The sequence below is a fragment of the Eulemur rufifrons genome, chromosome 6 (assembly GCF_041146395.1).
Source record: "Eulemur rufifrons isolate Redbay chromosome 6, OSU_ERuf_1, whole genome shotgun sequence".
Lineage (NCBI taxonomy): Eukaryota > Metazoa > Chordata > Mammalia > Primates > Lemuridae > Eulemur > Eulemur rufifrons.
Genome location: NC_090988.1, coordinates 10,815,619 through 10,839,766, shown reverse-complemented (window position 1 = coordinate 10,839,766; position 24,148 = coordinate 10,815,619). Strand labels below are relative to the sequence as shown.

The 24,148-nt window shown below is 54.9% G+C and overlaps 1 protein-coding gene across 2 annotated transcripts; it reads left to right on the top strand.

The window, feature by feature from the left end:
- On the top strand, nt 1-24,148 carry SLC37A2 (solute carrier family 37 member 2). 2 transcript variants are annotated; one of them, XM_069468725.1, is made up of 19 exons: nt 1-334; nt 12,250-12,331; nt 12,770-12,863; nt 13,010-13,088; nt 14,624-14,759; nt 15,175-15,251; nt 16,043-16,209; nt 16,801-16,838; nt 17,136-17,288; nt 17,616-17,706; nt 18,710-18,772; nt 19,217-19,302; nt 19,809-19,857; nt 20,030-20,103; nt 20,334-20,412; nt 20,582-20,679; nt 20,929-20,993; nt 21,196-21,252; nt 22,807-24,148. In XM_069468725.1, exons 1-18 carry the CDS (start codon nt 276-278, stop codon nt 21,224-21,226), a joined length of 1,521 nt encoding a protein of 506 aa, XP_069324826.1. In that variant the 5' UTR covers nt 1-275; the 3' UTR covers nt 21,227-21,252; nt 22,807-24,148. The 2 variants fall into 2 exon arrangements, with proteins under 2 accessions (XP_069324826.1, XP_069324825.1); XM_069468724.1 differs by lacking the exon at nt 21,196-21,252 and having other exon boundaries at nt 213-334.

The following is a 24,148-nucleotide window of genomic DNA, read 5'->3' as shown; positions in this document are numbered from 1 at the left end:
TCCCCAGAAACAGAGCTGTCAGTTTCTGGACAGGGAGGCAAAGCACAGAAAACTCAGGCGCTAGCGAACGGGCTGGGGGATGGCCAGCCGGTTTGCGCTGGGCCAGACCCCGAGGGCGGTCAGGTGCAACGGGGCGGGGGCTCCTGACCTCCGGCCGCGGGGCCAGGGCGGGCCGACCGGCGGGGCCTTTAAACCCCGCTGACAGCCCGGCCGGGACACGCGCCCAGCTCTGCGCCCTCCTCCGTCGACTCGGCTTCGGGTACCGGTCGGGCAAGATGCGGTCTTCCCTGGCTCCGGGTGTCTGGTTCTTCCGCGCCTTCTCCCGGGACAGCTGGTGAGCGGGCTGGGGGTGGGAGGCCGCCAGCCGGGCAGCTCCCGCGCCGGGACCGCCGGGGCAGCCTCGGGGGACAGACGGGGTCGGCCCCAGCGCCGCTGCGCCGCTCCGAGGGTTTGCAGGATCTGGCCCGGGCTCCTGCGGCGGCGCCAGCCTGGAAGATTGATAACACACTCGCTTCCTAACTCTGCGTTCCCCCAGACTCTGTGACGCTGGCTGTGTGACAGTGCTGAAGAACAGGCTGCTGGAGGGGTCTCCATCATTTCCTGTTTGCCGTCCCCTCCACCCCACACACACACCCACACCCACACACCCACCGGGAACCTTCCAAGCACCTCATTTCATATCTTTGTGCACCTGGGGAACATGGACTCGGAGGCTGGGGAACGGAAGCCAGGTGGCAGAGTAAAAAGGTGGCCATGGGGGTTCGTGAATGTCCTTTTTGGTCTCTGTTAGCCCTTGGGCAACACCAAGGCCAGAACTCAGTGGTCCTGGGAGCTTTCCTTGAGGGGTCTAGGCCCTGGGAGACACCCCTGGAAAGGGCATACCTCTCAGCGGAGCTGCAGCTGCTCCGCACCTGGGTGGTCCCCCACAGCGGGGGAGCTGGCTGCCACAGCCTTCCCCCTGACCACAGGAGGCCACAACGTGTGGGGCTGCCTGGCAAGACGGAGATGTTCAGCTGACTCTGTGTCAGAGATATTCAAATGTTGGAGCAATTTGCTTGGTTTGCACACTTCGTAAATATTGTGTTAGTTGCCATCATTTACAAATTATAAAATTTAACAAAAATAGATTCCTGGCTTCTCTTGAAAAATAGATGATGTAGCAATACCAGGCCTAATTTCCAAATTAAGTTAGTAGGATTGAGGAGCCCTCTTTAGATAGGGCAGGTGTTTTTAGGGAGACCAACTTGTCCAGGTTGAAACAGAAAGTCTTTTGTCCCCCACGCTTTCAGTCCTGGGCAGAGCAAGACAGTTGGTGACCCTAGGCACTTTCCAACTGGTGACAGTCTTCATCACTTCCAACCTTCTTCACTAAGTTAGATTACTTACCTGGTCTTTTTTGAGTTTGGGACTGTTAAAAAATATTTTTCAGAAAAAGATTAAAATCATGACTCTCATAAGGATATAAAAATGAACATGTGTTAAAGATTTTATTTTACTCATAATGAAGGAGCCAGATGTTCTAATTGGTTCAAAAGAGAATCCAGAGAAGGGAAATGGGGAGTTATTGCTTAATGGGTATGGAGTTTCAGTGTGGGAAGATGAAAACAGTTCTGAAGTTAGATGGTGGTGATGGTTGCACAACAATGTGAATGTCCCTAATGCCACTGAACTGTCCTCTTAAAAATGGTTAAATGGTAAAATTTACGTTTTTTATATATATATATATATATATATTACCACAATTTAAAAAAGAGAATATAAAGCACATACCCATTTACAGATCAGGAATATCGAGACCAAACTGGTTTTTCCACAGGTTGGGAGGGAAGACTATTGAAACTATCTTCATAGACATATTTTACATGATTTATCAGTTACCTATTACCTCAAAGAATTATAAAATAGCTCAAGGTGAATAAAAGGCTAGAGTTTGTGAGGAGCAGGGAACCTGTGGCCTTGGGGCCACACGCGGCCTTCTAGATCCTTGAGTGCAGCCTTTTGACTGAATCCAAACTTCACAGTCCAAATCCCTTTACTAAAAGGATTTGTTCTGTAAAATAAGGGGCCACACTTGGGGATCTGGAAGGCCACAGGTGGCTTTGAGGCTACAGGTTCCCCACCCAGTTTTTTTTCTATTGCCTCCCTGTTTTGACTTAAAAAATAGTATCCTAGAAAGATTATTCTTGATCATAAAATCCAATAATCATTAGATTTGATCTGATTATTTATATAGGTACACCAAGAATGTTAATTTACCATATAGGCCTAGTTAAGTTTGCTTTACTGGAAGTTTTCTTAAGGAGTCTTAGATTAGATTTTTAAAAGCCTTTAACTGTTTATTGTCCTGAGATTAGGAAGCCAAGCCAGGAAACTGTCTCCACCAGGTCGTACCTTGTGCACCTACAAATTTGGGCAAATTCCTCTCTTCTCAAGGTCTCAAATATCTTAAGTTTTCTGGGTCAGCCAGGGAGTTAACTTCCTTTTTGCCTATAGAGCTGGGAACCCAGTAAGCCAGTTTTCTTGGGAGGATTCTATTAGCATTGGCTCCATACAGTGAATGTTAGTTCCTTAAAAAGGGCTGGCTATATCAGATTAAATAGGCATCCTTGTCAAATATGACATTCCAGGCTGGGCCTTGGTTGTATAACAATTTTTTCTAATTATGTCCTGGTGAAAAAGAGGACAGATTCTTCTTGAACCTATGCAAACAACCATATTGCCACGAAAAGCAAGAAGACTCAATAAGAGTTTCTGAATTCTGAGGAGTCTGGTAGGGGGAATAAGATATTTATAAATATGTCATTTCAGTTTACAAAAGCAGAGTCTACTAAATTGTTATGGCTTAATATAGCCTAAGAAGAAAGATAAAGGTCTTCCTTATATATCCGGAAAATAGAACACTGTAACAACAGCAACAACGTTTCGAACATAAAGGACAGTCGTCCTTTATCAGTTCATTCAGTCCTATGGGGTTAGTTCTGTCCCTCTGAATCTTGGGTTAGCAATCTCAAAACCCACCTGCTCCTTGACTAAAGAGTTCTGGAAGTCCTGAGCCAGTCCACTAGTATGTTCTCAAAGTTGTCTAAGTAGTGCCATCCGAAATCTGTACCCAAGAGTAAGCACTCAGTACCGTGCTGTTCTGAGCAGTTCTTGGCTGTTAAAGATAAAAACTCTGGCCTGCTGGGTGCTGTGGAGCACCTATAGTCCCACCTACTTGGGAGGCTGAGGCAGGAGGATTGCTTGAGCCCAGGAGTTTGGAGCTGCAGTGTGCTATGCTATGATCACACCTGTGAATAACAGCCACTACACTCCAGCCTGAGCAACATAGTGAGACCCCGTCTCTAAAAAAATAAAATAAAATAAAATGCTATCCTATAGCTGATTGCAGAGACTTTAGGAAGAAACAGAGTAAAATAAAAACTATTTGTGGGTGATGGAGACTTAAAAAGTGCTGGTTAACTTATTACTGATAATTTTCAAAAGTGAACTACCTGATGAGAATTCATGATAAGAATAATGCAACTGACAAGGCAATTTGGTTGCTCCTGTGGTCTGCAAATCAAAAAGAAGCCAATCTAAACAAACAAAAATTCTAGACAATGTCTAAAAACATAATAAGGCTAATTTCGAAGAAGATAGTGAATGTTACATTAATTTATAAAAATGGATGAACATAATTTTTACAGAGGGGAAAAAAAATCTTAAGATACAGCATATAAAAACCCTGAGACACAATTTACATAATATACTGAGAATATCAACTAAAGAGATTCAGTTAAGTCTGGAATTAGTCCTTGAAAACCGATGGCCTGGAAGACGCTAGATTTAAATTTAAGAAGTTGCAGCCCAGCAAGTAACGTTTTAAATCGTAGCTGAAATAACATCTGGTGACACTACACTGTCGTCATCAGGTAGATCACCACCGGGGCGCTGATAAATGGAAACATCATGGACAGAAAGGACACCAAGAACTGTGTGCAAGTTCTTGTACAGTGTATAATTTCTGAAATGTTTATATAAATAATATTTACCTATACAAATTTAACCTAGAGAAGGCTGAGTATCTCTTCTGATTTGACAATTATTCCCATGCAATTGATCAATATTAACATATCAAATAAACCTGAATTATTCCCAGTACCTCTCTTTTTAAAAGACTAAAGAATAAATCTTTGTCATTTTCCAGAGGCTCTCTTTGTAAAACCAATATGAGTAAACTCACCAAAATTGAGCCAGCTTTGGGGAAATTTTAACACACTTAATTGCTTGTTTTCAGACTTATTATTTGCACATACTATAATCCAAGGCAAATCAAATTCCCTTTCCACAGATCTTTTACAAATATATCCAATAGGTTTTGTCCTTCATTGTCTTCTTTCTCATTTCACCTGTCATTTCACTTAGGATAAAACTTTTTTCCCCTTAATAAACAAAAACACATTTCACTCCCATGTGTGCGGTCAGTCGTACCTCTCTGCCACTGTTGCTCCTAGCAGAGTCTCATTTGTGTATATTAATTATATCCTTTAACCAAAGTAACTGATATTTCAGAGAAAATGGGGAATGGGAAGGGTGGATCATTCAAACAATCTGTCACACACCAGTGTCTTAGTGTAACGCAGCTTTCTCCAGCCACACGTCACCTGCACACTTCTCAAAGTGTGAATTTAGCTACTGTGTTCTCCACCATCTCGGGGATTTCAGACAGACCTGGTTTAAAGTCCTTCCACCACTGTGGGCCTTGAGTAGTTACCTCCACCCAGCCCCAGTTTCCTCATCCGTAAAAGTCAGGTGGGTTCTTGAGGATAAATGTGACAACATGTGTAAACATTCTTGACCCCTCGTGGCTGACAGTGGGTACTCAATGGCTGTCCTACTTCCTCCCTGATGAGTATGGCTTTGGATTCCTATCAAACACTAAACGTAATGTCGGTCTACTGCAGGTACTTTATTATGCTGAACTCTGAGGCCTGCAAAGACCTGGAACTAAGGGTCAAGCTAGAGAGAGGGTGTGTACACATAAGTCAGCAATTTCAGAAGGCCCTGCTCTGTGTATTGAGTGCCAAAGGGTGATGTTTCATACGTGCTGTGTCATTCAGAGGACCACCCAGGGGAATGCAGAGGTCAGCTGCGGGAATGTTGAAGAAAGCTGCTTTGTGGAGCATGTCTAACACATACGGTATTGGAGACTACATGTGTCAATTGCTCGGCATGCAGGAAGCATGTAATACACGGTGGCTGTTGTTATTGTTAGTGATCATGTTATTACAGACAGATGTTAACCCAACTCACCCTTCCTGTGCCAAACAACACACAGGCTGGGGTGGAGGGAAACAGAACAAAGACTTATAGTCTGAAATCTAGAATTGAACTCTCTGTCACATTTAACTGCTTTCACATGTCCCCAAGGAGGGCATTTAAGCAGAAGTGAAGAAGACAGGGTAGGAAGCTGAAGGTGGATTGGCCCAGGCCTTGGACTCCTCATCTATAAAATGGGGACATTAGTACCACCTGTGTCATACGAGTGTTATGAGGTGTAAATGAGGCGCTGTGTGTAAAGTACTTAGACCAGCGCCAGCCTCATAGGAAATGTTAATTATTGACTGTTATTCTATGCTTTTTTTTACTACTTTGTGCCAGGCATTGTTTATTTGTAATTCTTGTAGAACTGCAAGGTGAATGTTGGCTTCCCCACTGAGCATACGGGGATAATGAAGCACAGGGAAGTTATGTAAGCCTGTCCAGTGTCACACCGCTAGCAAATGACCAAGCTGGCATTTGAATCCAGGTCAGGCTGACTGCGAAGCCTGTGGTCTTTCCGCGTCTTCCTGATAATAGTATGGTATGGGAAAAAGATCACAGGGCCATTTGGCCTTGGACAAATCACTTAATCTCCCTAAGGCTCAATTTCCTTATCTATAAATTGGAAGTACTGATGTACCTATATCACAGGGTATGGTGAAATTAAATGAGAAGCTGCTTAAAGCACTTAGGTGCTAGCCTACTTAGCAGTCGCGAGGTGCTTGTAAGGGTATGAGGAGGGAGAGAGTCTTCCCTCTTAGGAGAAGATAGTCTTTGACTTGGATCTGGAGGTATTCTGAGCAGAGGTCACAGAGCCAGCAAAAGCAGGGGAGTGAAGACATAGCCTGTCTCCTGTCTCCAGACTGGTGACATGTCACTCCAGCTGACAGGAGCAGTCCCTGGAGATGAGGCTGGAGTCATGTGGCACCAGGTGTGCCGAGGCTGAGGAGTTTCTGCCTGTTATTGCTCCTCCTCCTGTCAGATCCTCTCTGGCAGGATGAGAATGAATAGCTTTTCCATGGCCTTTCAGAGCCACAGGGCACCTGCAGGTTCCCCAGCTCTGGGCCTGGCAGGCACCTGCCTTCCGTGCCAGCGTCTGCGTGGGCGTGTCTTGGGGCAGCTGGCAACACGGAAGACGACTGTGGCAGGTGCTTCTGGGGCTGGGCCCATTTCCCAGAGCCCTGTGAGGGGGACAGCTCAGGATGCGGAGAAGAGAAGCCTGTGGGAGGAGGGACCAGGTGACAAGGCAGCTGGATGAGCAGGAATGGGTGGGGGGGTGGATTGGGCAGGCAGGAAGAGCGAGACTGTGAACTCCCACGGTGGCGCTGTTTCCCCCACACCCTGATCTGCCCCTGTGAGTTGGGAAAGGCCAGGCTGAGCTGCAGTTGGGACAGAGGGATCTGCCCTGTGGAGTTAGCTAAGGGCCTGCACAGCCACACCCTGGCGTCCACCCTTGGGAAGGTGCAGGAGAAGGACCTTCAAATGCTCCCATAGAGAAAACCTGCTGAGTGGCAGGTCTCTTCGCATCCACCTATCCCATTCAATCCCGATATCAAGCCCCTACAGCAGGAGTGTACTGTCTTACTGAAAAGATGATCAGCCTGAGGCTTCAGAAGTTAAACAACTTGCCCAAGGTCAGGGTCAGAGGCAGGAGCAGAAATTAAGACTCAGCCTCTTTTGGTCTGATGTCCTTTTCCTGTTCTGCGGTGGCCCCAGCCAGCCCAGGGGCCTGGATGCTGCCAGCGCAGCTTTCTCTGGTTTTCCTGCCCAGTGTGAAGAGGCGCCTGGTGAGGGCAGGGGCAGAGTTGCTCGCGCCGCGATGAGCCGCGATGCCGAGAGGCTGCTCTGGAAAGAAAGTGCGGGTGCGGGGCGGAGAGCTGGGGGCTGGGCCCTGTGGTGTGGTGGTCCCTTCCCCCACCCCCTCGTGACTGCCGGCTTCTCCCCAGCTGCTCTCTGTGCTTCCTCTTCCACCCTGCTGTTTCCTCTTTCCCTCCTTGCGGAGCCTGGCGGGTACCTCGCTAGCTTTGGGTGGGGCTGTCTGACTCAGGCCCCAGGGACTGGCCTAGAAGGCAGCAAGCATTTAGAAATCGTCTGCTTGGTCGGTCAAGGCCTTATTTCTCCCAGTTGAGCTGTACCAACTGAGTGCCCGGCTCAGAGCTGAGCAGTCCCAAAGTAGCCACAGAATCGAGGCAGCACGCGGGGCAGAGTCCCCGAAGGCCGGCACCCCCCTCCCTGCCTGCGGGTTGGTGCGTGTGCGGGCGGGCCGGGCGGCGGTGTCGCTGCTCTCCCTTTGGCGTCTGGCTCCAGCCTGGTCCCCTGGATCCTTCCTGCTCCGGAGGAGGGTGTGAGGGTGAGGAGTGCTCAGAGGAGGCCGTCATCTTACCCCCGGGCAGGGCCACAGCTCTGGCATCATCAGCAGCTTCCGTCTGTTTGCACGACCTTTCTTAGGAAGAGAGGCCCACTCAGTGCCTGTCACCACCTCTTCCACACCCGCCCGTCTCACCCTCTTCCTCAGTGATCCCAGCGGCCTAAACAGGAGCTTGCCCGCGCCGAGGGCCGTGACTTCTCATTGTGTCCGCGCATTCAGGCCGCCCCCACTCGGCTTTCTTCTCCAAGCAAAGCGACCTGTACTGTATTTTCCTCTTTCCTAAAAAGATCGTCAGATCACATCTTAGCCACCAGGCTCTTCTGAGTCCTAGTTCCTTGTGTCCACTAGCCAGTGGCTCCCTTCCCCGGGAAGGATCCTGGGGGCCTTGCCCAGCGTGGCCTTTGGTCCTTGGCCTGCTGGCTGCCATCCCTTCCCTCATAGCCACCCTAGGGCTAGCTAGGCAAGGCCGAACTGTAGGTATTTTGTCCCCTGCTCCCCTTCTGGGACCTCTTGATTCATGAGGAAGGGCTCGTGAGAAGAGAAGTGAAACCGATGGGTTCTACACGCCAGAGGAACATGTCAGCCACCCTTGTGTGAGTTAGTGTCACTCAGCACTGGCCTCGGGCTAGCTAGACCTTAATCGGACCCATGTCCCCAGGCCCTCTTGAACTACAGGCCCTTGGCCTTTTTCTCAGAACACCTGACAAGGTGGATGGGAAGAACACCAGGCGCGGAGGAGGCCGGGCTCCAAGTGCGCTGGGGTATGGCTGGGAGCTCATCCCTCCATTTCCCTGGAGTCACAGGCAGGAAGTCCCCGTGCCAAGCCTCGTATCACACAGCTGAGGACCCCCTGCCCCCAGGAATCATGACTTTCCTGCTATCTTGGGTGTCAGAGTTAGGAGGAAGTCAGGCCAGCCCCTGGAGGAGGGCAGGGCTGGACTCCTCAGACCTGGCGGGCCTGCCAGTGTGGACCGCGGCTGGTCTCCTGGTCTCTCCTGAGGGAGCGCATGGGAAGACCCAGCAGGTGTCCCCCTCCCACCGAGGGACACTTCAACCCACCCCAGGCAAGGGGCGGGCTCCAGGGGATCTTCGTTTTCATCTAGACCCTGGTATGCGCAGTAGGGAGGTGGGGAGGAGAGGGCCATGCTGGCATCCAAATCTCTACCTTCCGGGTGAATCTACCTGGAACCCCCACCACCCAGAGGGGCTTGGTGCCAGCCCCCGACCCCACTCTGCTCCCCTAACAGAGCAGCATGGGCTGCCTCAGCCCCTCCAGCTCTTCTTCCTCATCTGAAAATCAGAAACATACCGGCTGTCATTTTTAAGTGCCCACTGGATGTTGGGAACGATTGAAGATGCGTTATATGCGTCATCTCATTGGTCTGTCAGTAGTTCTGTGAGAAAGGTAATAAGCTCTTGCTTTTCAGATAAGCAAACAGATTTAGGAATGAAACCAGCTTTTGCCTGATTCCTAAGTCCTTGCTCTTTTCTCTTATAGAACATCGACTCCTAGAAAAGCACCACGTAGGGTCCTCCGTGGTGCTGCCATGTGCCGGGCAGTGGCTGGCAGGATGGAAAAGGCACAGGCAACTGGCCCCGCTCTTCAGCGAGGGAGCTGTATGGGGCTTCCTGCCAAAATCCACAGGGGAGAGCCGTGGTCTTTACCTGGCCTGGACGGTGTCCAAAGCCCCCTGGCCTAGGAAATCCCAGCCCCCCTCACTAGCTTCCCATCACCCTCGAGAGGTACCCTGCACGCCACAGCTTGGCACCCAGGGGCCTGCGTGGCCTGGCCCTGCCTCCTTCCCAGACGCCACTCCTTCCATGCTTGGCTCTATCCCACTGTCAAATATCCTGGACAGCGCAGAGTTCCCCAGACAGGTAGTGTTATTTCAAGCTGCCATGCTTGTGCACACGCTGCTTCCTCTCCCGGGCACACCCTCCCTGCCCCGGCCCTCATTGGCCTGGCCACCTCCTGCCTGTTTTCGAAGAGGCAGCTGAAGCCTCACCTCCTGGAATCCTTTCCTGATGCTGCTATCATCCGGCTGGACTGGCTGTCCCTCTTCTGTGCTCCCATGTCACCCAAGAATGCTCTCGTCTACGGCACCGTCACACTGGTTCTGTCTCTTTCCCCTGACCCATGCGCTCATGGGGGTTGAGACCCTCTACGATTTCTCTTGCTATTGCTGATCCGTAGCATGGTGCCTGGCACAAGGTGGGCACAGGGTGGACAGGAGAACAGTCTTGTTTCTGCCAAAGAGAACCAGGATGTTAGAAACGGGCATGAGTTTGTTGCCCTCTGGCACAGCTCCTCCTACGAGGGTTGAGGGTCAGGACTCCAGACGAAAGGGACACGGAGCAGGTGAGGAAGAACACTTGGACCACAGGCAGGAGATGGGCAGGGGAGCGGGCGCTGAGGCCTTGGGTTGAAGCAGCATGGTTGGGAGGGTGGAAGGAGAAGGGGTGCCGGCAGCCACACTGTCCCTTTGGGTCCCCACTGTCACTGACCAGCCCTGGGAGGGCTCAGCGTGTCTTCTGAGGTGCGTCCTGGCTTCGCAGTCAGCACTGGGGGTCCAGAGCTGGCAAGGGCCTCCCTGCCAGGCCTGTCATGAGTGACCAGTCATCGCCAGGTGCCCCAGTGGGGCCTCGAGGCCATGGCAATCTTTCAGACCCAGAGAGGATCTGACTTGTCACCATGGTCAGCGGGCAAACATCCTGGCAAGAGCCCCGGCACATCCGTGTGGTCAGCCAAGGTAGGCTCGGCTGAGCTGGGGGCCTTAAAGGTGGCACATCCAGGGACCCAGGGACTAGAGGGCAATATAGTGTCCACTTATGTAGTGAGATAGATGGGGTTGACACTATCATCCATGTGCAACCAATGAGGAAACCAGAGGCAAAAAAGGCTTAGGAACTTGCATGAGGTTACGTGGGAAATTAGCGAGAAGCATCACTCAAAGCTGCGGCTGCTGCCTAGACCGGGCAGCGCGCCCGGCAGACTCCAGGAGGGTGTTGGCTGTAGGCTACAGTTTCCTTCCATCTATTGCTCTTTGCAGAAGGCCAGCTGGGCACCCGCTCCAAATTGTCTCGAAGGACTTCCCCCAGAGGTTAGAAGTCCCTGAACAAGGAGTCATGAGCCATATAGCAAGTGGTGGGACCCGGAAAACATTGCTGCCATCAAGCTTGCTGATGTCGGTCACCGTCCCTAGAGACCTCTGTGATCCCGCCCATGCACCTTCAGAAACTGGTAGCCAGAGAAGCTGCCTGCAGTCCAGACTACGTAGTTGTCAAGAACCTCATTCCTGATGGGATGGAAAGGCACTGAGAATTATTTAGCAAAGTAATGGAGGGGGCAAGTGCAATTTCATTCTCTGAAGATGAACTGTGGGGTCCCAGGTGGGAAGCTCAGTCCGGGGGTGGCATGAGAAGGGGCCTAGTAGCCCAACTCAAATTCAGCCTTCGCTGAAATACCGCTTTGCTCCACAAGTGTAGCCGCGTTGCTTCATGGACACTTGGGGGAAGTGAGTCTGGGTTCGCAGCAGACTCTTTGGGAGAGCAGAGTGAGCACCCAGTGTCCTGCCTCAGGCTCATGGAGCCAGGGATGGAAGGGCTGCAGGACCCTCCCACCCTTCTCCACGAGATCTGTAATGGTTCTGGGTCTTTCCTGATGCCTGGCCCTTCCTCCTGGGCGGGGGCCCGTTCTGAGATCTACTTTCCATGTGCTTCCTGGCCCCTGGCTGCTGACTGGGCTCAGCTGATGCCCTGCTGGGGAAGCAGACAGTGACTCAGGAGGCTCGGGGTGGGGTGGGGGGGCCCTTCCGCAGGCCTCGGGAGTGGGCAGGGGCCGGCGCAGTGGAAACTGTGAGCGCTGCCTGCCCACACTGCTCTTTCCATCCCAGACCTGTGTGTGGGATGAGCCACGGGGTGGGAGGGAGCACACGTGCATGTGAGCCACAGATGGAAAGGATGGGCTTCTGTCCAGTGGAACGGACGCAGTGGGGCTGGGAGGACTTGGGCTCTGTCACCAGCCGTCCCGCTGCTGACTCCTTCCAGCTGTGGTCTGGGCGGGGGCAGGCCCTATGTCTGCTGTGCTCTAAGCTTAAGAGGAATGTTGACCTCGCTTTAAAAACAGACTCTTCTTCTGCTTCACCTCCCTCTCACCCCCATCATTTCTGACACTTTAAAAACTACTCCAACTCCCCACCCCCACCTCTGCCCCCCATCCCCGACACGCACGCGGGCACACACACACACAGAGGCACCCTTACCTCAGTGAGGCCAAAGAAAAATCGAGGCGCTGGCAGATGGGCAGGGCAGGAGGAGGGGCTGAGTGCTGAGCCGGCTCCATCAGAGGCCCCAGGCTCTAGGACCAGGGAGGTAGGGTCACCCTGAGCACCCTGGCCTCTGGGCATTTGTTCCTGGCCTCCCCTTGGCCTCCGCCCTGAGGAACTTGTGTCTGGAAGGGGAGCCTGAGGGAAAAGCTTCATGGTGCTGAGGCCCTGGGGCTGCCAGACAGGTGGGATCCTGGCCCCCAGCTCGCAGCCAGCTGACCTGCAGCGAGCGCTGACGCCCATCTCCACCTGCAGGTTCCGAGGCTTCATCCTGCTGCTGACCTTCCTCATCTACACCTGTTACCACATGTCCAGGAAGCCCATCAGTGTGGTCAAGGTGAGGCTGGGCCAGCAGGCGAGGAAGAATGTAGCGGATGCCGGGCCTTCGATAGAGGCGTCCAGACCTCAGTCCATAACCCTCCTCATTCCCTTACCACGGTCGCCCGCACTGCTCCTTCACCCTGGCAGGCTCCCACTTCCAGCGGCTTTCCCAGGAATGTTTCCTAGGAGCTCCTTTTGAGTTTATTCACCAAGACGGCTGTGTCGGTGGGTGTGGATGGACTAGGAGAGCAGGGACCCTCGTGGGTCTGATGTGGCCACTTTGCCCCGTAGTCAGCTCCTGCAGGAGGAGGTGCCAGCAGGGGCAGCGTGGAATCTGGAGGCAGGGAGTGGCGCTGGTGTGGCTGGGGTGGGTGGTTGCCTGCTCTCCTCTGGGGCAAGTGGGCTCTGGGACGATGACATGACCCCTGACCTGCGTGTCCCATTGCCTCTCCAGAGCCGGCTGCACCAGAACTGCTCGGAGCTGATCAAACCTATCAATGACACCCACAGTCTCAATGACACCACATGGTGCAGCTGGGCCCCATTTGGTAAGAACAGGGCAGGCTGCCCTTCCCAGCCCCGGGGTCTGCCCTTCCCAAATCCCCATTCCCTCCTCCTCAGGAAGGGGTTATCCTGGCCAGAGAGCGCTTCCTGCAGGGGCAGCCAGCTTTCTGTCTCTCCCGTCTGTTTTCAGACAAGGACGACTACAAGGAGTTACTGGGCGCTGTGGACAACGCCTTCCTAGTGGCCTATGCCATTGGCATGTTCATCAGGTAATGAGAGGCCCAGCCTGTGACTGTGCAGTTAGGACAGCTCAGAGCTGCTGCCCGCCCTTGACAAACCTGGGGCAGTGGGTGGCAGTGAGCTCCCGCGGGGGAGTGATGGCTCCCCTAGGTGCGAGTGAGACCGAGATTTCTGCACACGTGGTTAGGTTAGCCCACAGCCATCCCCTCCCTTACTGCGGTCGCCAAGGCCGCCCCTCCACCTGCTAGAGCTGTTAGTAGTTCTTTTTTCCTGGGTTTTCCTGGAAGCTGCTTTTGAGTTTATTCACTGAGCTAGCAGGGTTGGCAGGTAGGGACCGAGATCCTTGAAGGATGGCCCTGGACGCAGGGATGGCTGGGAAAATCCCCATCCTGGGCTGTGGCTAAACCGGGCAGCAAGCACGGGCTCCACACGGAAGCACAGTGTTCGCTGCCAGGAATCCGAGATGACTGAGGCAGGGTACTGCCTTCAAAGAGCTCACAGGCTAGTAGGGGTGACCAATACATCAGCAGCTAATGACAAAACTTTGTGATGGCTCTGTGACCGAGGTGGCCATCAGGTGCTCTGGGAGCTCAGACACGGTCATTTAGTCCAAGCTGGAGCGAGCAGAGGGGTTAGGGAAGGCTACTTGGATGAGATGATACATGAACTGGGGAAGATTAGGTGGGTTTGCAGTGGAGAAGGGGCCCCAGGCAGAAGGGCTAGTATGAGAAAGCAGGGAATCCTGAAACGGCTTGAGCTAGGGGAGGAACTGCTAACAGGCTTATGTAACATTTGAGGAAGGTATTAGCAGGGCTGAAGGTCATTTGCAGAGGGCCTGGGAGCCACGTGGGGAAGGGTTTCCTCGGGGAGTCATGATCGGACTGGCGTTTCAGATAGATGCTCTGAGAGCGCTGCCGAGAGGACTGGAGAGAGGGGAGGCTGGTCATGCTAGGGGCAGGTTGGAGGAGAGTTTGTGTGACGGCAGCGGTAATGGAGAACTGGTTAGGGGTAGCATGGGTGGTCTCGAGACTGACTATGAGGGGTGGGAAGGACAGAGGAGAGACTGAGGGAGCAGCCTGGTCTGGCCTGAGTGGCCAAGGGGTCCCTTTCCCTCAGATGAGGGGTGCAGGGCTGGGTGGCAGGAGGAGGAAGAGGAGTTCAACGTTCGAGTGCTCAGTTTCAAATGCTTTGGGAGCTTCGAGTAAAGGTGTCCGGAAGGGATCTGGATATGATCCTGAAACTCTGGGAGACAGGTCAGGTCTGGAGATCCGTGGTTGGGGCTGTTCAGCATATGGGTGGTGGCTGGACCCATGAAAGTGACAGAAGAAACTGCTCTGAGTGGCCGGAGGTGGCAGGGAGTGCCGGCCAAAGGAGAGGAAGACGGGCAACACCGACATGGCGGAGCATGGCCGGCAGTGCCAGGGCAAACACAGGAGTCTGGGCACTGAGGCCACCCTGACGCGTGGCAGCAGGGAGGTCGTAGCGTGGCGGGAGGAACGGGGTGGTAGAGCGTCAGGGAGTGGACAGGGAGGGGGCTGACCACAAATCCAACTCTCCTCCCCAGTGGGATGTTTGGGGAGCGGCTCCCCCTCCGCTACTACCTCTCAGCAGGAATGCTGCTCAGTGGCCTCTTCACCTCGCTCTTTGGCTTGGGATATTTCTGGAACATTCATATGCTCTGGTACTTTGTGCTCATCCAGGTACGAGTGTCTGTCTCACTCTCAGGCCTCTGTTTTCATCTCGGAAAGGACCCTGGAGACCCCTCGTCCTCCCTGGCACTCCCAGGCCATAGCAGGCTGGGGCTGGACTCCTGTCCCCTGTCCAGTGCTCCTCTATCACACCGCGCTGGGGCCTGCCTCCCAGTCCCTTGTGCCTTCCTTCACTCGTCACTTCCCCTGCACTTGGGGCTGGGCTCTGCCTGAACAGCCTTGAGCTGGAGGAAAAGCCAGCTGGTGACGATGGGGTGTGTGGACGTGTGCATGGGGGATGGGCAGGGCTGGTAGTGTGGGGCGTGGGGGCCCCTCAGCTTTGCTATTGAAGCCCCTCGACCCAGCGTGGTAGGAGCGGGGAGCCAGCAGTAGGGCCTGCCCGACCCCACTGTCCTGCTCCCTGCAGATCTGCAATGGACTTGTCCAGACCACGGGCTGGCCCTCCGTCGTGACCTGTGTTGGAAACTGGTTCGGCAAAGGAAAGTGAGTCTGTGCCCAGGGAGGACGAGTGGGAAGGATCCAGAGGGCTGGGGGCCCGAGGCAGTCACTCGTGGCCTCTAATGTGATCTCAGGGGAAAGAGGAGATCACTACCTCTGTGTCGCTGACGTTCACTCGCTGAGGTCCAAGCAGCCTGCCGGTAGCTCAAGGGCAGTGCTGACTTTCCCACTGACGATGCTTTGACCCATAGAACAGGCAGCTTTAGTTATACTTTTTTCTCATAATAGATGAATTTCCATTTTGAATGAAGACAAAAGCCTGTAAAACGTTTTTTCTTGTACTGGTTTGTGTGCGGAATTAGTTGCTTTAGAGCAGGGTTCGCACCCTGGGCACCGTTGCCCTCCTGGGCTGTCAGACCCTGATTTGGGGCTGCCCTGGGCACTGCAGGGGGTCCAGTAGCATCCCTGGCATCTGCCCACTAGATGCCAGGAGCACATCCTGAGTTGTGACCATCTCCAGCCATTACCAGATGTCCCCCCTGGGGCAGAATCACCCCCCCAGTGAGGACACTGCTTTAGAGCGAGACCACGGGGCCCACCCCCTCTGCGTGGCCACAGCTCCCGCCCTCGGTGCTCGCTCAGGGAGCTGGGCATGGGGTGTGGGCCCCACCCACCGAGGCCTCCCCTCCTCGCTGACGGTGGTCCTGGGGCTGTGTGCCTCGTCTTCAGTGCCTCGTGGGAGCTGCGGGCTGCCCGCCCTTCGAGCTAGGCTGGGGCGGCTGCTGCGAACAGTGCACCTCACTTTTTCCTACTCTCCTGCCCGCCCTCCCCGGCAGGCGAGGCCTCATCATGGGCGTGTGGAACTCCCACACGTCCGTCGGCAACATCCTGGGCTCCCTGATCGCCGGTGTCTGGGTGAACCAGCACTGGGGCCTGTCGTTCATCGTTCCTGGCATCATCACCGCTGCCGTAGGCGTCCTCACCTTCTTCTTCCTCATCGAACGTGAGTGCACCTCCCGGTGCTCTGTTTCTGGGAGGAGGCAGCTGGATCCACTGGAAAGCTTACTGGCCACAGAGTGGGAGGACCAGCTGTGTGACTTATCACAACCTCTCAGAGCCTGTTTTCTTGTTTGTAAACTAACAATAGTAGTATGTCCTCATAAGATTTCTGCAGGGTTGAGACACTAGTTTAAACGCCTGGCCCATGATGGGCACTTGGCAAGCAGTGGTTGAATCTGAGAGGTGTGAAAGGGGAAGGTGGAGTTCTGGGACATTCCTGTAGTAACCCTCTCTTGCATTTGGTGCAGACAGGTGTCACCATCCCATTTCCTGACAGCCTTGTTAGCCAGACCAGGCATTACAGCCACTCTGTAGAGAGCACTGAAGTCCCAAAGACACTGGTGACACCGCTGGCTGTTAGGAGAGCCAGGCTCAGACACCTGGTCTCCTGAGCCCCATTCCTGTTCCCTCCTGCAGGGACATACACTGGCCACCTTAGGAGTAGGAAGTGGGGCTGGCTCCCAGGACAATTCAGACCAGTGCAAGGTGAGGGCCTGGCCTGTTGGGAAGCTTCTTAGAAAGTTTCTTTTTCCAGACCCAGAAGACGTGGACTGCACCCCTCCTCAGCACCATGTGAGTGGGAGCCCTCCCGGGCCCATCCCTGCCCTCCCACTCCAGAGGGCTGGACCCAGACAGGGCTGGGGAGTTGCTGGAGGGAGCCCTGGCCCCACAGGGATTTCACAGACCCGATGTTAGGCCTTGGGTTGGTCCTGCACGACCTGATGGGCCTGGCAGGTTAGTCCAGCCCGGGAGAGACGTGCGCCCCCTCCAGCCTGGGAGCCCCACGTCTCTCCCTGGGCTGCCCCTCCAGCCGGTGGGAGGGGTACGTGGCCAGCCCATGCCCAGCAAGGGCTCCTCTCCTCTGCTCAGGGCGGGCCGGACGAGGACCAGGACAGCCCTCAGGACCCTGGGAATGGCCCCTACTCTAACAGGGAGAGTGGCCTTGAGACTGCAGCCAGATGCTCCAAGGAGCCATATGAGGAGCCTGCCGCCATCAGCTTCCTCGGGGCACTCCGGATCCCGGTGAGAAGTGTGGAAAGGAGGGGAAAGGAGGGCTTTCCAGACTTTTCTGTTGGATATCAGGAGATGGGGTGCTTGGGGTGATCTATGGTTTCCAGAATGTCTTTACAGGAGATCTGTGAGGTGGGTGGCTTGCGCGGGGAGACTTGTCTTGAAGCAACACTGAGCAGCAGCCACACGGCTGTCATTGAGGCTGGGTGTGTATCTGAGGCTGCTTACTGCAGCAGGTGAGGGAAAGTACTGGGTGGTGCTACGCCAGCCCTGGGGGCTGCCACAGGACCAGGGATCTCTTGGGCCCCTTCCCATCGTGCCCTCTGTCCCAATCCCCAGGGCGTGGTCGAGTTCTCTTTGTGTCTGCTCTTTGCCAAGCTGGTCAGTTACACCTTCCTCTACTGGCTACCGCTCTACATCTCCAATGTGGGTGAGTGCACGGGGAGGGGTGGGGAAGGGGTCTTGAGGAGGCCAAGGCCACTTATGGTAGGAGAGGAAGCTCGTTGTGTCATGGTGACACAGGTGATGCCAGTATATAGGCAGGATTACCCTGTACACAGCCCCCTAGACCCCGACTCCAGCCACCTTCCTCCCTTGGAACTGAGCTGGAGCTTAGCTGGGGATCTGGAACGCAAAGCTCTGCCAAGGAGCAGCCCGCCCCGCCCTCCCCTGCCCCCAGGAGCCTCTGAGCTGCAGCAGGGCCAGGACCTCTCACCCAGCTGCCGCCCCGCCCCCAGCCCTGAGGGGGACTACACCACCTACACAGTGCTGGCTCTGCAGGACATACTGCAGGAATTAGTCACAGCTAGATCTCAAGCTGCAGCTCGCCTGCAGCTGTACCTGCAGGCCTCTCTCTGTGACAGTGGAGAGGCTAGGGCGGTGGACATTTGACTCTTTGTTCTGTGGCCTTGATGCTGACTTCAGAGTATGAAGCAATCTTGAGGGTGGGGCTACAATTCAAGCTTCTAGACATTCCTATTTCTAAACCATAGCCAAGGCCTATGACCTGAGGTCCCCATTGTCCTGCAAGTTTCCTTCCTGGCTCTGTTTATGAGCACAGGTAGATGCGAGCAGCTCCTAGTTGGCCTGTGACTGGCGGGGCTGGGCCGGGGGATCACAGAGGGCCGTTGTGCTCCAGGGGAAAGGTGGTGGTGGGACAGGGTTCTCAGGGCCCTGTCCCAGGGCTTGCATGGGAGGGGCTGCTCTAAGAGGTCAAGGTCATCCTGCAGGGGGCCAGAAGGGCATCTGTCCCAAACAGCTGTACACTGACTCTGGGACTCTGGCCGGTCACTGCTCCATGGGTCTTCTGCTCCTTCCTCAGAAAAGGAGGCTCTGGGCCGGGTCAGTGCTCTGCAGGGATCCTGCCGGCCGTAGCACTGCAGGATGTCTGCCCTGAGCCCCCAGGCCTGACCACGTCTCTGTGTGTTCCACAGCTCACTTTAGTGCCAAGGAGGCTGGGGACCTATCTACGCTTTTTGATGTTGGCGGCATCATAGGTGAGGCCCTGCCCTGCTTTGCCACTAGGCTGCCTTCCCCTCTTCTCTTGTGGGGAGCAGAGAGAAGGGACAGGCCCATTGGGCTGCGACCTGGGCAGGAGGCACTCGGAAAAAAAAGGGCTCCTGGGTTTATTCTCAATTCTGCTCCTGCCTGGCTGGGTTGGCCTAAGAAAGATGGCCCTTGTGTTGGTCTTCCTGTAGTGACAGGCGCAGGGGAGGGCGGTGGAGGAGGCACCACCTTCCCGGAGTCAGCCCCGCTCCTGTTCTGGTTTGTTTGCTCGGTGCTGCCGCTCAGCTGGGCCTCCCCTCTCTGCTGTCTCTGCTGCTTCTTGATGCCAGGCCCAGGCCAGCGCTGGGCAGGGTGCCGGGGCAGAGCTGGGTAGCAGGTGACAGGACGGCGGGGTTCTCTGTGGGTGGCAGTGTGTGAGGGGGTGTGTGTTCCAGGCGGCATCGTGGCGGGGCTCATCTCTGACCGCACCGACGGCAGGGCCACCACTTGCTGCATCATGCTGATCTTGGCTGCCCCCATGGTGCGTATAACCTCAAGGGCAAAGTGCACGTGCACATGAGCAGGGACCTGTGTGGCCTCTGCCCTGCGTGCACATGTGTGCGTTTACACACGTGCCGTCTCTGTGCACACGTCGGGGGAGGAGAAGCCAGGCTCAGCAGAGGAGCAGGCACCTGGGAAAGAGATCCGGACTGAGGGTTTGGGAAAGGGTTAGTGACTGGCTGACCTTGATGGAGACCAGCTAAACTTCTTGACCAAGGAAAGGAGAGGAGATTGAGGGTAGACATGAGAGAAGACTGCTTGGGAAAAGGGAAACAATAGATTACCATGTGTTAGACCTTCTATCCCTGCATTAAGACCACAGAAGTTTGGCTGTGTGAGGGAAAAGGAATGAGGTGGCCTCTGCGGCTCCGGGGCAGGGCGGGTTGTTCCAGACTTCGGGGCTCCAGCCTGGCAGGGGCGAGTCTGGCAGGGGCGAGCCTGGCAGGGGCGAGCCTGGCGACTGCGCCTCTCCTGCTCCTCTCTCAGATGTTCCTGTACAACTACATCGGCCAGAACGGGATCACCAGCTCCATAGGTGAGGAGGAGGTCACAAGTCCTGCCAGTCCCCGGGAAAGGCGCCGCCTTGGGGGCCCCATGAGGGGCATGGGTGGAGGGACTGCCGGGGGTGGGGGCCTGGGGTGCTCCTGCCTTGGGGCTGGGAGGGGCAGCCCCTCCTCTCTAACGGGCCTGTCTCTGCTGCCGCCCAGTGATGCTGATCGTCTGCGGGGCGCTGGTCAACGGCCCTTACGCGCTCATCACCACCGCGGTCTCCGCGGACCTGGTAAGCTGGGCTGAGGGCTGGGTCAAGGCCACTGTCTCTGCATCCATTTCCCGCTCTCTGGGTCGGCAGAGGCGAGACCCTCAAGGTTCCGCAGAACCCACCAGGGACCCCTCTTTCCTCTCAAGCCCAAGCTCCAGGCCCCACCTTGCCCGAGTCGGCCTCGCTCCCGCTCTGGGTCGCTGGCTCGGTGCTGCCGCCCACCTGGGCCCCTCTCCGCTGTCTCTCCCCAGGGAACTCACAAGAGCCTGCAGGGCAACGCCAAGGCCCTGTCCACCGTCACGGCCATCATCGACGGCACTGGGTCCATAGGTGTGTGACTAGCTTTTGGCCCCCCACAGCCGAGCCTTGTTGAGGCAGACCCCCCTGACACACACACACACACACACACACACACACACACACACACACACTCTTTACCGCCCCCAGGTGGGCGGAAGAGGTGTGGGATCCCCGCCTCACCACGCTGTGCTCTGCGCAGGCGCGGCTCTGGGGCCTCTGCTGGCCGGGCTCATCTCCCCCACAGGCTGGAACAACGTCTTCTACATGCTCATCTCTGCCGATATCCTGGCCTGCTTGGTGAGAGTTCCGGGGGTACACACATGGGTACTGGGGGATGCTCTGTCCCCCCAGGCTGGAGGTCCAAAACATTGGCCACTGGGGGATCTGGGACAATGAGAACAGCTGCCCTTTGCTCAGAACAGCTGCATTTCACCGCCCATGGGTGACCCCTGCAGAATGACTGTCCGCTGGTCCCCTGACACTGGGAACCAAGTGCTCAGTGCTAATGGTGCCCTCCCTTCCCTCTGGGTCCCGGGCTTCCCACAGTTCCTCTGTCGGTTGGTGTACAAAGAGATCCTGGCCTGGAAGTCATCCCTGACCAGAGACAGAGGGTGAGTCCTCCAGCGAGCTGAAGCTGGCCCTCTGCCAACCTCACTTCTCGTGGGAATCAGTGCTCAGTCTCTGCAGACCTGGTCTGAGGCCTGCCCAGCCCAGACCTGGGGAGCGCTGAGCCAGCCCCCAGATGTGCCGTTTGAACCCCGCCGCACCCCAGCCCCGCTAACCTGTCTCTGTTGTCCCCATGTGTCTCCATAGCTCTAATCTGGTCCTAACCCACCCGCGATAGTATTTTCCTCAAGTCCCATGACTCTTGTGAGTATTTGCTTCAGGTCTGTGACTAATGTGCCGTCAGAACGGGGGCTGCGTGCAGATCCTCTCTCCTCCTGTGTGATATTTTCCAACTTTCTCTGTTTTCCTGGGAGCCAGTTCTAAAGACTCTCAACCCGAGCAAAGCATGGTGCTTGGGAAGGGTTTCCCAAGGGGCCTGAGATGCCGCAGAGGGTGGCAGCCTCTTGCCCTGAGGAGAGTGTTAAGGGACATACCCACTAGGACAGAGGAGGCAGAGATGGGGAAATTGTTTTCCCTCCAAACTCAGACTGAGCAGCAAGTGCTTCCTGACGTTCAGAAACCAAGGCCATCTGGCCCTTCTGCCTGGGGTATGCAGAAACAAGCAACTACCAATCAAAGCCTCTGAAGGAAAATTCAAATCAGGTTTCGGTGGCTGGCCTGGTGTGCTCTGTCTGTTGTCTGGTGGTGGTGGGTGTGGAGGTGGCACAAATAGGTTCGTGGCTGGAAGGAGGGGCTGGCCAGAGGCTGAGGCCACCTGCTAGTGCTGGTAGCCTAGTGGCCAGGTGACCCTCTCCCTTGGCTGTGCTGAGCAGGAGCCTCTTCCTAATGAGGAGCTGGCGGGAGCTATGCACCTGGGCTGGATGGTAACTGTGAGGAGGAACCCCCAGGGTCATGGTAACCAGCTGTTTATTAGGGAAGCACTTGCCCTTAAGGAAGACATCAGCCCGGGAGAAAATGGAGAGCAGGAAGACACCCTGGAAGCAGGAAGCGTTCCAGCACCTGTCCTGCCCTGCAGGAGGCGAGCAGGGGACCAGGCAGATGCAGAGCTCCTTCCACCGGGGCTCCCTGGGGCCAGGCCTGAGGGGAGGCAGGAAGGAGAAGAAAAGCAGCAGAAGGGAAAAGAAGAAATATTTAATGAGCAACTACTCTGTGCCTGGAATTTTGTCCAGCTTTATATATATTAGCTTACTTCTCAGCAACCTCTCAATCAGAGGTGAGAGAATGGAACTCAGGGACTATGCCTGAGCTCCAGGCATAAGGCCTCAGCTCGTCTCAGCACAGCCTGACACTGAACTGGGCCTGTGGGGTAGTTTGCTTTTCTCTGAACCGCCACCATCCCAAGCTGGTCCTTCTCCATGGAAGGCCTGTGTGGGGGGCGTCAGTGATTTGTTAGAGCAGACAGAGCACTGGGCTTGGAATCCGAAATCCCTGGACAGTCTTGCCTTCTGTGTGCACTCTCCTATAGGATCTTGGGCCTACCACCCAGATTCCCTGTATGAATGGGAGTGCTTGTCCCTAAATACCCAGCAGGGTTGATCTGAGGCTGAGACAAGATGGGGTATGCGATGCTGCTCTGTAAAGCCGTCAAATGCAGCATAATCGTTGTAAGGTTGTAAATATCATCCCGGCCGGCCATACCCTGCCCAAGAGGGGAAAGGGAGCCTTAATTATAGAGAGCAGAGATGAAAGGCAATTATTAAGGGACCCTAGGAACCTGCTTTTCCTCTCCCGACTGGGCAGGAACTCATTAAGTTGTGTCTCACTTTCTCTTCCGTTACCTTTCTCCTCTTCATGCAGGTATAAAGAAATATGAGGCTCCAACTGGAAGAGAAGCATGGAGGGTCCCAGCTGGGTCCCCAACATGCTCCCCATGGGCAAGACAATGGAAACTTCCACAGATGGGGGAGGCAGAGCCAGCCCAGCCCAGCCACAGGACTGCTAAGGGTACAGGAGATTGTCCATGGGAAAGGGACGGCCAAGCAGGAGGAAATGGAAGATTCAAGAGCCTGAGCTCTGGAAGCTGCAAGCAGAAGGGATGGGGATCAGAGCTGAGTGCTGTCTCCATATTGATACGGGAAGGTTATGCTCAGACTCTCGCTTGTTCAGATTCCAAGACAGAAGGCTCTAATAGGGCCAAGGCCTGGAAAATGTCCTTCTCGCCTTCTCATGTTAAATTTTAATCTCTGTAATCAGCCTGTACCTATAGGTAGGCATCTCACTCCATTTCAAAGGGGCCCAGCCCGTCTTTGTCCCTTTGTGCATGAATTAGTCTTCTCTCTGTATTTCCCTAAGTGGGACCCTCTCTGCCCTCCATTTGATCCTGTTGATAACTCCGTCACCCACCCCGCTCCAACATCACTGCTCTTCTTCCTGGGCCAGGACTAGGCTGAGGCAAGGGAGCTGCCTCAGTGCAGAACTTAAGGGGCATTCACTCTGGTCCCAACCCCCAATGTCCTCAGTGGAAGAGGACATCAGGGCCAGTGCTGTGGGGGGAATAGAAAGAAGGGCTGGGCATGGCTAAAAATAGCAGTGTGTGTATTAAGTATTTTGAGAATGAAATGCCAGTGGTTACAGAGTGCCGGCCGTATGCCAGCTCTACTCTAGGAATGAAGTAGACAATGGACACAAAGAGGACTTATGCCTTGGCATCAGGGTGACAAGACTAGAAGGAAATGAGCGCACTGACTGGTTCATTCAAGCAGCTTCTGCCTGTGCAGTTGCTCAGCGCCACATGCAGCCCCCTTTTCTACCCAGTGTTCCTGACGCACGTCCTCCTTCCACCCCAAATCCTGCCCGGCTGACTCTTGGCATCTCCATCTGACCGTAAAGCTGCCCATCGGCACCAATACAGATTGCCTTTTACCAGACGTGCCTGTGCTTGTCCTTGGCAGGGCCTGCTCAGCCACAGCGAGCAGGGCTCGCATGGGTTGTTGAGATTGTGTCCCAGGACCACAAGGTCCAGTATACTGGGGCTGGTGATAAGAGGCATTCCTGGAGGGGCTGCTTGTGACATTGATGACACGAGGAGCAAGCCGGAGCTTAGAGCACAAGACACAACCCTTGCACTACCCCGGGCACTATGCAGGTGGCACATTAACCGGGCACACATACCAAGACACAGGTCGCACACACTCCTACG